The sequence below is a fragment of the Takifugu flavidus genome, chromosome 9 (genome assembly GCF_003711565.1).
Source record: "Takifugu flavidus isolate HTHZ2018 chromosome 9, ASM371156v2, whole genome shotgun sequence".
NCBI classification, from domain to species: Eukaryota; Metazoa; Chordata; class Actinopteri; order Tetraodontiformes; family Tetraodontidae; genus Takifugu; species Takifugu flavidus.
The window spans coordinates 9,220,657-9,235,855 of NC_079528.1; the positions used below are offsets into that span (position 1 = coordinate 9,220,657).

General features: G+C 55.3%; 1 protein-coding gene and 1 long non-coding RNA gene across 8 annotated transcripts; one reads left to right on the forward strand and one right to left on the reverse strand.

Moving 5' to 3' along the window:
• Nucleotides 1-376: 376 nt before the first annotated feature.
• On the reverse strand, nt 377-9,566 carry matr3l1.2 (matrin 3-like 1.2). Of its 7 annotated transcripts, none has more exons than XM_057043463.1 (22): nt 9,422-9,566; nt 7,812-8,697; nt 7,256-7,317; nt 7,158-7,196; nt 6,949-7,046; nt 6,693-6,736; nt 6,395-6,511; nt 6,200-6,325; nt 5,934-6,131; nt 5,267-5,391; nt 4,307-4,616; nt 3,798-3,938; nt 3,571-3,646; nt 3,482-3,498; nt 3,278-3,400; nt 3,081-3,209; nt 2,252-2,380; nt 2,039-2,169; nt 1,492-1,957; nt 1,209-1,359; nt 984-1,099; nt 377-842 (listed from the first exon to the last, which is right to left on the reverse strand). In XM_057043463.1, the coding sequence occupies exons 2-22, from the start codon at nt 8,589-8,591 to the stop codon at nt 783-785; spliced, it is 3,438 nt and encodes a 1,145-aa protein (XP_056899443.1). In that variant the 5' UTR covers nt 8,592-8,697; nt 9,422-9,566; the 3' UTR covers nt 377-782. The 7 variants fall into 7 exon arrangements, with proteins under 7 accessions (XP_056899443.1, XP_056899440.1, XP_056899445.1 ...); XM_057043460.1 differs by having other exon boundaries at nt 1,492-1,818; nt 1,849-1,957; nt 3,278-3,498; XM_057043465.1 differs by having other exon boundaries at nt 1,492-1,656; nt 1,738-1,957; nt 3,278-3,498.
• A 4,129-nt stretch (nt 9,567-13,695) lies between these two features.
• On the forward strand, nt 13,696-14,648 carry LOC130531515 (uncharacterized). Its single transcript, XR_008952119.1, has 2 exons — nt 13,696-13,791; nt 14,009-14,648. It is a non-coding gene; the product is annotated as an uncharacterized LOC130531515 (long non-coding RNA).
• Nucleotides 14,649-15,199: the final 551 nt, after the last annotated feature.

Genomic DNA, 15,199 nt, shown 5'->3' on the forward strand with positions numbered 1-15,199 from the left:
TTTTTATTATTTAAACCTCCAGTTTACCTGCCCCATGACTAAAATGTCCCCGTCTGGAGGCCACACTCACAAGGTGGTGTCATTAAGTCACATGTCCGTCGCCCTGACACCGACAGCGGACCTGGATTTCCATGGAACGCCTCACTGACATTCCCATATTCAGGTTCAAGCATGCTGGTTTTTCAACCTGGGCCAGCAGAGGGCGCTGCTTCTCAGACTTTAGTGAGATTTTTTGCAGTTGCTCAGGAGAAGAGGGGAAAGGATCCGAGGACAAACTGGACCTGCTGGGACGAGACCGTCTTTATCAGCTGGTCTGTCAAAACACTTGTAAATTAAACATTCTTTGATTCTTGTCTGTCTGTAAAATTCAAACAGATTTCATTTAAGTGGTTTATTCTAAAAAAACAAAACCCAACAACAGAAATATCCGTCCATCCTCAAAGGAAACCAAAGGATCATTTAACCAATCCACAACGTGAGCTTCAGGAAAGGTTTGGAATTATGTGGATACAGCATTAATGCTAAGATACGCTAATGAGTCTAAAATGGCTCCACTGGCAGGTAAACGGAAAACAGGACAGATTTACTATCACTGACATACTTTTAAAATCAACGGCTTGAGAAGTGATCATTTAGGGGAGCTCATGTACGCCGCGTGTTAGCATTCCGCTAATATCGCTACAGACACCGTTTCATCCGACTCAGGAGGAATTTACATATGGTAGCAGCTCACAGTTGTGTTTTCAAAAAGAAAAAAATCCAGCTTCCGGGGTTTGGAGTTTTTACGCTGTCACCTGCTTCACTATCTTCTCGGACTTGCTTTTTTCCTTTTCCAGATGTTTCTGAAACAGAGAAAAGCTGTTGGAGGGCCTGTACAACAGTGGGTGTGGCCTGTACAACAGTGGGTGTGGCCCCGTGCCACCGTGGGCGGGGCCGCGCCACCGTGGGCGGGGCTCCAGTGGGTGGAGCTGCAACAGTCTCACCTGCAGCTTCTCATAGTGTGTCTGGCTGCTGCAGTGCGTCTTCTTGGCCGCGTCTTCGTTGGAGTAAAACACCAAACAGACACGACAGTAATAACCCAACGTCACATGTTCTACACCTGAAACAAGCATTAGAACTGGGTCAGTCACCTGGTCAATGGTGCTGGTACAGATTTAGCATCCGTACCAGAATTCCCAGTAAGTGTTATGTTGGATGTGGAAACTGACCAATGGGCTTGTTGGGGTCAAAGGGCGGCAGCGGCAAAGAAGCCACGCTGGGTTTAAGGTCCGTCTGTTGGGTCTCCACGTGTCCCTTCTGATTGGTCAATGTGTTGTTGTCTTTAAGCTGGACCTCCTGGTTCACTTCCTGGGTCACTTCCTGTGGTCCAGAACAACAGTACAGTTCTGTAGTTACAGCAGCAGTCACAATGCTAACACGCTAACATGCTACAAGACAGGTATGAAGCAGGAAGTGAGAAAATAGCTGAGATTGTCTTATCAGGTGTCGCACATTCTGGCTGCTGGTCGGCTTGGAAACATCTGGGAACTTTGCAGTTGTTTCTCCTTCCTTCTTATCAGTGCAGCTCTGCTCCTCCTGCTCCTGGAGCTCCTGCAGGTCCTCCTCCTGGAGCTCCTGCAGGTCCTCCTCCTGGAGCTCCTCCTCCTGGAGCTCCTGCTCCTGGAGCTCCTGCTCCTCCTCCTCCTCCTGCACTTTCTCCTCCTCCTCCTGGAGCTTCTGCTCCTCCTCCTCCTGCACTTTCTCCTCCTCCTGGAGCTTCTGCTCCTCCTCCTCCTGCACTTTCTCCTCCTCCTCCTGGAGCTTCTGCTCCTCCTCCTCCTGCACTTTCTCCTCCTCCTCCTGGAGCTTCTGCTCCTCCTCCTCCCTGGGTTTCTTGGCTGGAGGTTCTTCAGGGTGTCTGGAGGATACTGGTGAGGCTTCACAGCTGTCCCTCTTGGCTGTGTTGGGAAATCGATGTCTGCACAAACAGAGGTTCAACCTGTAGGACAGAGCTCCAGCAGCACCTTGAAAGGCTGCCACCACAGAAGAAGAGACTGACCCATGTTTCAGCTGCCTGTACTTCCTGCTGACATAGACCATCAGACGATTCCCGTTAAACTTCAGAGACTTCTCTTTGCAGTATTCACCCATTTTCTCCGCGTCCTCGGCGTTCTCCATTTCAATAAAGGCCTGAAGAAAAAAAGGAAAGGACTCAGGATGTAATAAGACGCCGAGTTTCAGCCAAGCTAAGGAGAGCGGATCGGTCCGGTACCTCTCTCTTGATCCGGTTGGTGAAATATTTGCAGACTTTGCCGAAAGGTTCTGCCAGCTTGAGTATGGACTCGTCGGAAAAACTACTGGAGGGGATGTTGCCGACATAAACCACCTTACTGGAGCCACACTGGAAGAGGAGAGGAGGTGTGAGGAGGTGTGAGGAGTGTGAGCGGGTGTGAGCGGGTGTGAGGAGGTGTGAGGAGGTGTGAGGAGGTGTGAGCAGGTGTGAGGAGGTGTGAGGAGGTGTGAGCAGGTGTGAGGAGGTGTGAGGAGGTGTGAGGAGGTGTGAGCGGGGTGAGGAGGTGTGAGAGGTGTGAGGAGGTGTGAGCGGGGTGAGGAGGTGTGAGGAGGGTGAGCAGGTGTGAGGGGGTGTGAGGAGGTGTGAGGAGTGTGAGCGGGTGTGAGCGGGTGTGAGGAGGTGTGAGCAGGTGTGAGCAGGTGTGAGAGGTGTGAGGAGGTGTGAGCAGGTGTGAGGAGGTGTGAGCGGGTGTGAGCGGGTGTGAGGAGGTGTGAGCAGGTGTGAGCAGGTGTGAGGAGGTGTGAGCGGGTGTGAGCGGGTGTGAGGAGGTGTGAGCAGGTGTGAGCAGGTGTGAGGAGGTTGAGGAGGTGTGAGCAGGTGTGAGGAGTGTGAGCGGGTGTGAGCGGGTGTGAGGAGGTGTGGGAGGTGTGAGCAGGTGTGAGGAGGTGTGAGCGGGTGTGAGCGGTGTGAGGAGGTGTGAGCGGGTGTGAGCAGTGTGAGCAGGTGTGAGCGGGTGTGAGCAGGTGTGAGGGGGTGTGAGCGGGTGTGAGCGCAGCAGCAGGGGTGGAACAGCAGGAGGCGCTGTCACCTGGATGGTGGGGTAGCTGGTGGAGTGGCTGATCCTGACCGGACGGCCGCACACGGACGCCGTCACATTGGTGTTGTAGAAGCGGGCCATGGTTTTAGCTTGTTCCTCCGTCTCAAACTGAAGGTACGCCTGTCCCAAGCAACGACTGCTCAGTTACCATAGAAACACTTTAGAAAAGAGATCCTTCTGAAACCCACCTCAGCCCGCAGGTCCAGGACCAGATGCTTAACCACCTTCCCAAAGGGTTTGGCGAGCGCCAGCAGCTCGTTGAGGAAATTGTAACCCCGCCGGAAGCCGACGATGTTTACGACCCTCATCCCCTGAAGACAGACGGAAGCGTCACGCCACCCACACGTGACGCAGGCGTGGCCGCGCTGGCCCGGCGTGACCTCCATACTCACCCCCCTCTTGCTGCTGTCTGTGGGCAGGACGCACACGAGTCATTAATCATTCATTCATTGGCTCGTCAGCGGCGAGCGGCGCCACCTACCGATGCTCTCGGCCGCCTGCTCGGCCTCGTCCTCGTCCTCCGCCAGCTCGTCCAGCGTCACAAAGTCCTCCATGTTCTCCACCGAGCCCAGCAACAAACACAAACATCAACATCCTACAAAATGCTGAGTCAGCGCTCAACGTTGGCCTTAGTGACCATTGTTGACCGCCACTATCACCATGACAACCACAAGGAGCGGCACGTCCTCGCGAGCTTTGTCACATTACCACATCTCCGAGGACGTCTTCTGCCTCAGCGCTCTCTTTGGGGTCAGCTTTGTTTCTCTGGTCTTCGCCATCTTTTGCTTCTGGCCGATCACCTGGATCCACCGCCGCTGCCGTGGCCACGCCCCCCGGAGCGCCAGGAACCTGCGGATCAGGTTCACCGTGAAACAACTGCAGCCGCGTCGCGGTCTGACCACACCACGACCCCGGAGGGGCGGCGCAGAGCCCAGCAGGCACAGCAGCACGCAGGGCGAAGACCTCGCATCGTTCCTCGACAGGAAGGAGAGGCGAAGCTGACAGGAAGTCCCGAGAATGTTGTGACAGGGGCGTGTGCCGAGCCCGCCGTGGGGCTTCGGTGGCGCCGCAGCCTCGTGGTGGGATGTTAACCAAAGGGAAGCTGTGTGTGTGTGTGTGTGTGTGTGTTGTGTGTGTGTGTGTGTGTGTGTGTGTGTGTGTGTGTGTGTGTGTGTGTGTGTGTGTCCCTGATGATGAGGAGTTGACTAATATCTCACCTCTTGTTTGACTTCCTCCTCCATCGTCTCGGCCTTTTTTAGCTCCTCCCCTTCTGCGTCTCCATTGGTGACCAGCTTCTTCTCCGCTGATGCCTCCTCGTCCTTCTCCAGGACTTCTGACACCTCCTCATCCTCCACTTTCTCCTCAGATTTTGGACTCTCCTTTCCTTTGTCCTCCTCTTCCTTCTTTTTCTTTTTCTCTTTAATCTTTGAAGAGGAAGAGGAGGTTCTCAAGGATCCAGAGGTGGTCCTGGTTGAAGAACCACCAACTCCGTAACTCCTTTCACTTCTTTCTAGTCTCCGACTGGTACTGAAACACAAGAGTGAACAATCCAGATGTTCTGGCGTGAGATCAGAGCGGTAACAGGCGAGCTGGATAACCCGCCGTCTTTTCTCAGCCCCGTTTATGTCTCAGAATGTTTCAGTAGCAGCAGAGTCGTAAAGCTCCGGCGTTACGCAGCGGCGCCGCTCCGCCGTTACGCAGCGGCGCCGCCCCGCTCCGCCGTTACGCAGCGGCGCCGCCCCGCTCCAGCGTTACGCAGCGGCGCCGCTCCGCTCCAGCGTTACGCAGCGGCGCTCCGCTCCGCTCCAGCGTTACGCAGCGGCGCTCCGCTCCGCTCCGGCATTACGCAGCGGCGCTCCGCCGTTACGCAGCGGCGCCGCTCCGCTCCGCTCCGCTCCAGCGTTACGCAGCGGCGCCGCCCCGCTCCAGCGTTACGCAGCGGCGCCGCTCCGCTCCGCTCCGGCATTACGCAGCGGCGCTCCGGCGTTACGCAGCGGCGCCGCTCCGCTCCGCTCCGCTCCGCTCCGGCATTACGCAGCGGCGCTCCGGCGTTACGCAGCGGCGCTCCGCTCCAGCGTTACGCAGCGGCGCCGCTCCGCACCGCTCTGCCGTTACGCAGCAGCGCCGCTCCGCTCCGGCGTTACGCAGCGGCGCTGCCACGTGTGGGCCGTACTCACTCGAGGGTCTTGTACTTGGCGCAGATGTTGAGGCGGATCTTCCGTCCTTTGATGGTGAGCGGGTTCATGGTGTAGTACTTCACCATCATCTTGGCGTCCTGCGGCGTTCCCAGCTGGACGAAGGCCTGGACGGACACAGATCCAGGATCAGCTCTGCTGTAGACTGGGTCCGTCTACTAGCCCGTTACTGTGGGACGCCTCCTTCAGATGATGGATAACAAATGGTGGACACACCCCTCCCCCCCCCCCACGCCTAAAGCCTAGCTGAGGCTCCCGTCTGCGTAGTTTATGGGATGGTGGCGTCGTGATCGGATCCTCAATGCATCAGAGACGCGCTGGAACAGGGTTGGGGTTAGAGCAGGGGAGCCTCCGTGGCCCAACGTTTCTGGGTGGAGTTGCCTTCACTCTGTTGGAGCTAAATTCAGAAGGCAGCAGATGCTAGGCAGAAGCACAATGAGGCCTCATCTGGAGAGGAATAACAACGCTAACGGGAAGATCACGGAGGAACAAAGACACCAGGAATGCTGACAGAAGAAAAAAGTCTTGTAAGGAACATCAAAGAAAGCTGACGTGAGGAAGACCAAAGCACGTTGAGCTGAAGTCCACTAGTGGGAGGAAGAGTGATGTGGAGCGTCGGAGCATGGACGCATGTGTAGAAGAACGATACCTGGTCAGTGAGAAAGAGGTGTTTCTCCACAACGCCAAAGCGGCCAGCGATGGTCAGCAGCTCTTTCTTCTTGTCCTCCTCTCTGGGGAGATTGGAGAAGAAGACCACCTGACTGTGCTGAATGCTGTCCTCTCTGGAGTGACGCTCCATCACTTGTTCATTTGTTCGCTCCTGTCTGTTTGTGGAATGGAGATCTTTCTGGTGGGACAGAGCAGACCCTCAGTCTCCACAGAACTCAGCTTCAGGACAAAGATCTCAGGTCTCACCTCAATCACCAGCAGAGTCTTGGACAGATAAAAGCTGAGGGGCTTCCCGTACAGAGAAGCAGGGTTCTCTTTGTGGTAGTTGACCATGTCGGCGGCCTCCTCGTGGCTGCTCATCTCCAGAAAGGCCTTCCACAGAAACACACGTTACTCCAGGATCGGGTTCTTCAGGCCCCCTGAACCTTCAGGCTTACTGACCTTATTCTTTAGGACCAGATGCTCTCTCAGGACCCCGAAGGGTTTTGTAAAGGCAAACAGGGTCTTGTTGCTAAGAGGCTTCCTGTCATACTTCACCACAACCACACGACTTCGTGGCTGAGAAGACACTTCAGAACATCACGAGCAGCACACACAGCACTTTTGGCTAAGCTATGACCACCAAGAACCCACCACAGCAGGTTAGCAGCCTCTAACTAGAGGTTTAGGGGTAACGTGCACTGGCCGTGCAGGCGTGTGCACGCTAACCTGCGCAGGTGAGCACCTGATACACACTCACCTGGTTTGGTCCCAGCTTGTTTGCAGACTGGACAGAACCTCCCCCTGACACAAACAGAACCCGTTTCCACGTTATTTTCCTCCCAACTCAGAGGTCTGAGCAGCTGTCAGTCAAAGTGAACCCCGCCCCCTCAGAAACCAGCCAATCACATGCGACCACAGGGTCACACGTCTGATCTCACAACCAGGATCTCGCGCCACGCTTCCTTCTTTGCTCAGAGAAAAATGAGAAATGTGTCAAGGCGCGGCAGACTAACCCCAGCCGGGGGCCAGGCCCCCTCCGACCTGCACCGAAGCACCTGGAACTGGTCCCAAAAGGCCTGCAGACAGGTTGGGGGTGTTCATGAGACCCCCCCTGCAACGAAGAGGAACCCAGAGAGAGAAGTCGATTCATTAACGCGGCTCCGCTCGTGACAAACACGACGCTGCTAAAACAGGCGGATCACAGGTTCCTGCGTGGCCTCACCCTCGGCTGGACGGCATCCCGGGGTCCCAGTCCGGGTACCTGCAACAGTTACATGTCAGAACCTGAACCCCCCGGGGACAACACGCGTGACCACTCACATGTTGAGCAGCAGCCGGCGCCTCTCCGCATGCTGAAGACCGCTGATGTGCTGGTTCCACTCCTGCAGCGCACGTCCACACAGAGACAGAAAGAAGAGTGATTCTGGATGGTCCAGACCGGTCCGGACTGGCCCAGACAGACTGGTCCGGACTGGTCCGGACTGGCCCGGACTGGTCCGGTCTGGTCCAGACTGTCCCAGACTGGCCCAGACTGTCCCAGACTGTCCCAGACTGGCCCAGACTGTCCCAGATTGTCCCAGACTGGTCCAGACTGGCCCAGACTGGCCCAGACTGACCCAGACTGGTCCAGACTGGCCCGAGAGCAGAGGTGGTGCACAGAGCTGCGTTTCTATCACCGTCACCAACATGTCACAGCTGAACAGCATCTATGAGGCGGCCTGAAGCAGGACATGAACCTGCCTGTGGTGCTTCAGGTGGAGGAACATGCTGTCGGCTACGTTTAACAAGGAAGCTCAAGGTTTCACCAGGACCTCCTTCTCCACCAGAAGAATCTAAAGTTAGTCCAGAAGAAAAGAGAAGGCTGGACAGTACTCACCAAAATCGAATGTACATCAAAGTCGCAAAGAGAGCACACATGGGGGAACATGGTGGGCGTGACTCCCAAGAAGTCCTGGACTTTTCCATTTGAGGGTGAGCCAATCCTCCTCTGCATAAAGACAGGGTCAGAAGTGGACGGACCCATGTCCAGCCCAGTATAGGAGTCATGATGGGAAAGCTCCGAGTATGATCGGTCTCTGCTGGCTCCTCCTCCACCACCACCGCTGGCATAGTTAAAGTTGAAGCCCCGGTTCTGACCCATATCCTGCAGGGAACCGAACCCAAAGTCGACGGAAGGCTGAGGCCGAGCGGAACCCAGACCAAGAGAAGAACTGCCCATCCGCCCCGTTTGCACATCCGTCCAGCTCCCGCCACGAAAGGCCGCATCGGAGGACATCGTGGTCATGGAGCGCCGCTCTGCCGCCTCCGTCTTGCGGCTCTTGAGCTGCATGAGGATCTGCGGCAGCGTCTCCACGCTGATGTCCTCCTCGGGGATCTCCGCCAGCGCGTCCAGGTCGGAGGGCGACAGCCCCAGGCTCGCAAACAACTTCATGGTGTTGCCAAGATGGCTGCCACTGCTGCCATGGCGGGACATCTGGGGGCTGCCCTCCGGGCCCTCCATGCCGCCCCCCCCCCCAACCCCGGACGACACGCCTCCCATCGGCCGGCCGGGCCGCTGCTCGTTCAGATTAAAGTTCAAGGTCTCTGCAGCCGCCAGGAGCCCCCGACCCACAGCAAAGTGCTTCTGACCAGTGTCCGACTGTGACTTCTGAGACATGATGTCACAGATGTGAGACAAGACAAAGAAGCAAGAGGAGTCTGAAGCGTAAGGATGGAAGGTAACAAGCAAGGTGGGTCTGGTCTTCGCTGGAGAACTCTGACCTCTGCAGAAACACAAGGAGCAGAGTCATTCTTTAGGCTGCCTCTGCGAAGACAACAGGTGCTAAAGGAGGAACATTGACACCCAAAGGAAGCTGCCAAAACGGAGACATGAAAAGCATTAAAGGATGTTAGGAAAGAGGACAGGAAAGTTCTAATGAGCTGGAGTTCCCGTCAGACCAGCACGCAGAAACAGCCTGACTAAACAAAGAGATGGATTTCTAAAACCTCTTCTAGGTAAATAGCGGGCAAAACACGACTGAAAAACGGCCCAATTGTAACCGAAGAGGACAGAAATGAAGTAAAATTCGGCGACACTTTTCAAAAAGAGCCGATGTTGAAGCTACAGGAATTTAAATTGCAGGGGAACGATTAGAAAAGATCAAGATTACGCGAACCGAATGGGCGAACGGCTAATGGAAGCTAATGGAGCTGGTGCAGATATAGACAGCGTGTTTAAACGTGAGCAAAGAAGCAGTGACTATTCACCGATATTGAAACAGCTGATGCGATGTGATCCGCACAGTTTAATAGTCAGACAACAGCTCAGACGCTACATTTATCACCAGCTGCTAACGCTCCGGGCTAGCTTGCTGGTTTATACTTATGCTAGGTTAGAGCTCACCAGCTATCACCTTTGGGATTGACCAGTTTACAGGTAGATATTGATAGTGATGAGGTGACTGGTGTCTTAAATACTGATTGTGCTGTAAAGATAAACGATCTTACCTTAACTAGTCTGCAGCGCTGCTGTTTGCTAGCTACTTGAACGTGCCAGAACGTGACTACACTAAGATATCGCGATACGTCCTCGCCTCAAATTAAACGTGATTCAAGCAAAATAATGCAATCGGCTTCAGAGTCCTCCGGAAAATGTGCATCGTGTTATAAAAATACACATTTCTGTACGATGAAACAGAAGAAAAGAAGTGAGTATGAGTTAGAAGAAAAGAGACTACAAACATTCATGGTCGGAGTCGCAACCGCGGAGAAGATGATATCATTTTATCTCAATAGCTCCCAGGTCCGGGGCTGAGCTGAGTCAGCATCAGTGCGGGATGATCGCGCTCCCTCAACATACACTTCTTCTTTTTTCATTTTAATCATTTTTGTATTTATTATCATTTTTTTGTGTAAAACTATCTTCGTATATATCATTGTCCACCATGACTGATTCATAAACTAACATTTAGGAATAGAGTTGTGAATTTTATCAAAAATATATTTGCATATTTTTGATAAATTTCACAAAGACAATTTAAAGTTGCACTGCAGATAAATACTGTAAACGGCTCCGGTGATGAAGATTATCAGAGTTTATGTTTGTCTTCATCACTTGAGTTGTTCTGTTTACCACAACACAGCTCGAAAATAACACAAATAACCCAAAGGGCATTTTAAAAATGTTATCAATTTACAGTGAGGACAGTTTAGTGTCGCAGCCTCATGTGTACGTGAACGCACCACAGCCGTTCATCCAATGAGCAGCGAGCGCGGTGACGTCACAGCTGTAAACAAACAGGCAGCGCGGCCATGGCACTTCCTGTCATGACACTTCCTGTCCAGCCCGACGCACAGCCGCCACAGACCGACAACCGCCGCAGACTGACAGCCACCACAGACCGACAGCCGCCGCAGACCGACAACCGCCACAGACCGACAACCGCCACAGACCGACAGCCGCCACAGACCGACAACCGCCACAGACCGACAACCGCCACAGACCGACAGCCGCCACAGACAGACAACCGCAACAGACCGACAGCCGCCACAGACCGACAACCGCCACAGACCGACAGCCGCCACAGACCGACAGCCGCCACAGACAGACAACCGCCGCAGACAGACAGCCGCCGCAGACCGACAGCCGCCACAGACCGACAGCCGCCACAGACAGACAACCGCCGCAGACCGACAGCCGCCACAGACCGACAGCCGCCGCAGACAGACAGCCGCCGCAGACAGACAGCCGCCGCAGACCGACAGCCCCACAGACCGACAGCCGCCACAGACAGACAACCGCCGCAGACCGACAGCCGCCACAGACAGACAACCGCCGCAGACCGACAGCCCCGCAGACCGACAACCGCCGCAGACCGACAGCCGCCACAGACCGACAACCGCCACAGACCGACAGCCGCCACAGACCGACGCCTCCACAGACACCGCCGCAGACCGACAGCCGCCACAGACCGACAGCCGCCACAGACAGACAACAACTGCCGCAGACCGACAGCCGCCGCAGACCGACAGCCGCCACAGACCGACAACCGCCACAGACCGACAGCCGCGCCACAGACCGACAACCGCCACAGACCGACAGCCGCCACACGACCGACAACCGCAACAGACCGACAACCGCAACAGACCGACAGCCGCCACAGACCGACAACCGCCACAGACCGACAGCCGCCACAGACCGCACCCCCCACAGACCGACAACCGCCACAGACCGACAGCCGCCACAGACCGACAACCGCCACAGACAGACCGACACCGAGCCACACACCGACAGCCGCCACAGACCGACAACCGCCACAGACCGACAGCCTCCACAGACAGACAACCGCCGCAGACCGACAGCCGCCACAGACAGACAACCGCCACAGACCGACAGCCGCCGCAGACAGACATCGCCAGCAGACCGACAGCCGCCACAGACCGACAGCCGCCACAGACCGACAGCCGCCACAGACAGACAACCGCCACAGACCGACAGCCGCCCCACAGACAGACAACCGCCGCAGACCGACAGCTGCCGCAGACCGACAACCGCCGCAGACCGACAGCCGCCACAGACCGACAACCGCCACAGACCGACAACCGCCACAGACCGACAGCCGCCGCAGACCGACAACCGCAACAAACAGACCGACAGCCGCCACAGACCGACAACCGCCACAACCGACCACCGCCACAGACCGACGCCGCCACAGACCGACAGCCCCACAGACAGACAACGCCGCAGACCGACAGCCGCCACAGACCGACAACCCCACAGACCGACAACCGCAACAGAGACGACACCGCAACAGACCGACAGCCGCCACAGACCGACAACCGCCACAGACCGACAACCGCAAACATACCGACAACCGCCGCAGACCGACAGCCGCAACAGACCCCCGCCGCCACAGACCGACAACCGCAACAGACCACAGCCGCCACAGAGACCGACAACCGCCACAGACCGACAACCGCAACAGACCGACAACCGCCACAGACCGACAACCGCAACAGACCGACCTGCCGCAACAGACCGACAGCCTCCACACCAGACCGACAACTTCCACAGACCGACAACCGCACAGCCGACAACCGCCGCAGACCGACAGCCGCAACAAGACCTACACCGCCACAGACCGACAACCGCAACAACCGACAGCGCCGCCACAGACCGACACCGACCACAGACCGACACCGCAACATAACCGCAACCGACAACCGCCGCAGACCAACAACCGCACAGACCGACATGCCGCCACAGACCGACAACCGCAACAGACCGACAGCCGCCACAGACCGACATCCGCCACAGACCGACAACCGCAACAGAACCGACAGCCGCCACAGACCGACAGCCTCCACAACAGACAGAGGCCGCCGCAGACCGACAACCGCAACAGACCGACAACCGCACAGACCGACATCCGCCACAGACCGACAGCAACAGACCGACAGCCGCCGCAGACCGACAACCACCACAGACCGAACAACCGCGCAGACCGGAGCCGCTGTTGTGGTCATCAGGTCTGAAGGCTCTTGTTGTCATCAGGTCTGAAGCTCTTGTTGTCATCAGGTCTGAAGCTGTTGTGGTCATCAGGTCTGAAGCTCTTGTTGTCATCAGGTCTGAAGCTGTTGTGGTCATCAGGTCTGAAGCTCTTGTGGTCATCAGATCTGAAGCTCTTGTGGTCATCAGGTCTGAAGCTGTTGTGGTCATCAGGTCTGAAGCTGTTGTGGTCATCAGGTCTGAAGCTGTTGTGTTGTCATCAGGTCTGAAGCTGTTGTTGTCATCAGGTCTGAAGCTGTTGTGGTCATCAGGTCTGAAGCTCTTGTGGTCATCAGATCTGAAGCTCTTGTGGTCATCAGGTCTGAAGCTGTTGTGGTCATCAGGTCTGAAGCTGTTGTGGTCATCAGGTCTGAAGCTGTTGTGGTCATCAGGTCTGAAGCTGTTGTTGTCATCAGGTCTGAAGCTGTTGTGGTCATCAGGTCTGAAGCTGTTGTTGTCATCAGGTCTGAAGCTGTTGTTGTCATCAGGTCTAAGCTGTTGTGGTCTGCAGGTCTGAAGCTGTTGTTGTCATCAGGTCTGAAGCTGTTGTGGTCTGCAGGTCTGAAGCTGTTGTTGTCATCAGGTCTGAAGCTGTTGTTGTCATCATCAGGTCTGAAGCTGTTGTGGTCATCAGGTCTGAAGCTGTTGTGGTCATCAGGTCTGAAGCTGTTGTTGTCATCAGGTCTGAAGCTCTTGTTGTCATCAGTCTGAAGCTCTTGTTGTCATCAGGTCTGAAGCTGTTGTGGTCATCAGGTCTGAAGCTCTTGTTGTCATCAGGTCTGAAGCTGTTGTGGTCATCAGGTCTGAAGCTCTTGTGGTCATCAGATCTGAGCTCTTGTGTGTCATCAGGTCTGAAGCTGTTGTGGTCATCAGGTCTGAAGCTGTGTGGTCATCAGGTCTGAAGCTGTTGTGGTCATCAGGTCTGAAGCTGTTGTTGTCATCAGGTCTGAAGCTGTTGTGGTCTGCAGGTCTGAAGCTGTTGTTGTCATCAGGTCTGAAGCTGTTGTGGTCTGCAGGTCTGAAGCTGTTGTGTGGTCATCAGGTCTGAAGCTGTTTGGGTCATCAGGTCTGAAGCTCTTGTGGTCATCAGGTCTGAAGCTGTTGTGGTCATCAGGTCTGAAGCTGTTGTTGTCATCAGGTCTGAAGCTGTTGTTGTCATCAGGTCTGAAGCTCTTGTGGTCATCAGGTCTGAAGCTGTTGTGGTCATCAGGTCTGAAGCTGTTGTTGTCATCAGGTCTGAAGCTGTTGTGGTCATCAGGTCTGAAGCTCTTGTGGTCATCAGGTCTGAAGCTGTTGTGGTCATCAGGTCTGAAGCTGTTGTGGTCATCAGGTCTGAGAGCTGTTGTTGTCATCAGGTCTGAAGCTGTTGTGGTCATCAGGTCTGAAGCTCTCTGTGGTCATCAGGTCTGAAGCTGTTGTTGTCATCAGTCTGAAGCTGTTGTGGTCTGCAGGTCTGAAGCTGTTGTGGTCATCAGGTCTAAGCTCTTTGTTGTCATCAGGTCTGAAGCTCTTGTGGTCATCAGGTCTGAAGCTGTTGTGGTCTGCAGGTCTGAAGCTGTTGTGGTCTGCAGGTTGAAGAGGAGCTGCTGGAGGAGGAGGAAGAGTGGGAGTGCTTCACTCCCTCAGAGACCTCCCAGCCCAGGAGCTGCACCACCTGCAGGACCAGGTCGCTCTGCTGGTCCTGGACACGGATCCACGCGCAGACACGACCACGGACGCCGAGCTGCTGCAGACCAGCAGCAGCCTGGAGCCACATTAGGCTCCGCCTCGTTACACTGGGAACAGCGCCACCTTCAGCATGACGTGTTGTTCTGCACTTGCATTTGAAAAACGACAGCGTAACGTTGTCGTGGTTACTGTTAAGCCCCGCCCCCGCTGACTGGACGTTTGCCTGAAAAAAACTTTTCTTAAACCACAAACAGGGATTTTTAAAAAAAGAAGCTTTCTTTGGTTTATTAAAGCTTCAACAGATTTCTCCGATGATCCAGCAAACGTGTGGGAGGAGGGGGCGGAGCAACGAGTCTGGCAGGCCACGCCTCCTCGCCACTCCTCGCCAGGCTCCTACTTCCCATTTTTCCCACAATGCTGTGTGTTTTTGGCACTTTATTGATGTTTATAACTTTTTAGATAAACTGTACAAAAATGTAAAAATCTCTTTGAAATAAATGTTTCTGGACATTTTGTGAATTCCTGATCATTTTCCAGTCTGTATCTCACACGTGGAGTTCATTTCATAGGGTTAAAGGCATCACGTGTGCGTCCAGGTGAGGCTCTTACCTGCAGCAGCTCCACAGGCTGCTGGTCAGGGTCAGGGTCAGGGTCAGGGTCAGGGTCAGGGTCAGGGTCAGGGTTAGGGCCAGGGTCAGGGTTAGGGTCAGGGTTAGGGTCAGGTTAGGGTCAGGGTCAGGGTTAGGGTCAGGGTTAGGGTCAGGGCCAGGGTCAGGGTTAGGGTCAGGGTTAGGGCCAGGGTCAGGGTTAGGGTCAGGGTTAGGGTCAGGGTCAGGGTCAGGGTCAGGGCCAGGGTCAGGGTTAGGGCCAGGGTCAGGGTTAGGGTCAGGGTTAGGGCCAGGGTTAGGGCCAGGGTCAGGGTCAGGGTCAGGGTTAGGGTCAGGGTAACCCAGGTCATCAGAGATGTTTCAGAAGCATCGAGGCAGCAGAGGAACCACTGAAGGAACAACCAGCTTATTTCCAGCCCTCACACAGTTTAACTGAATAATCAATTCTTTGATGTTTGGTTC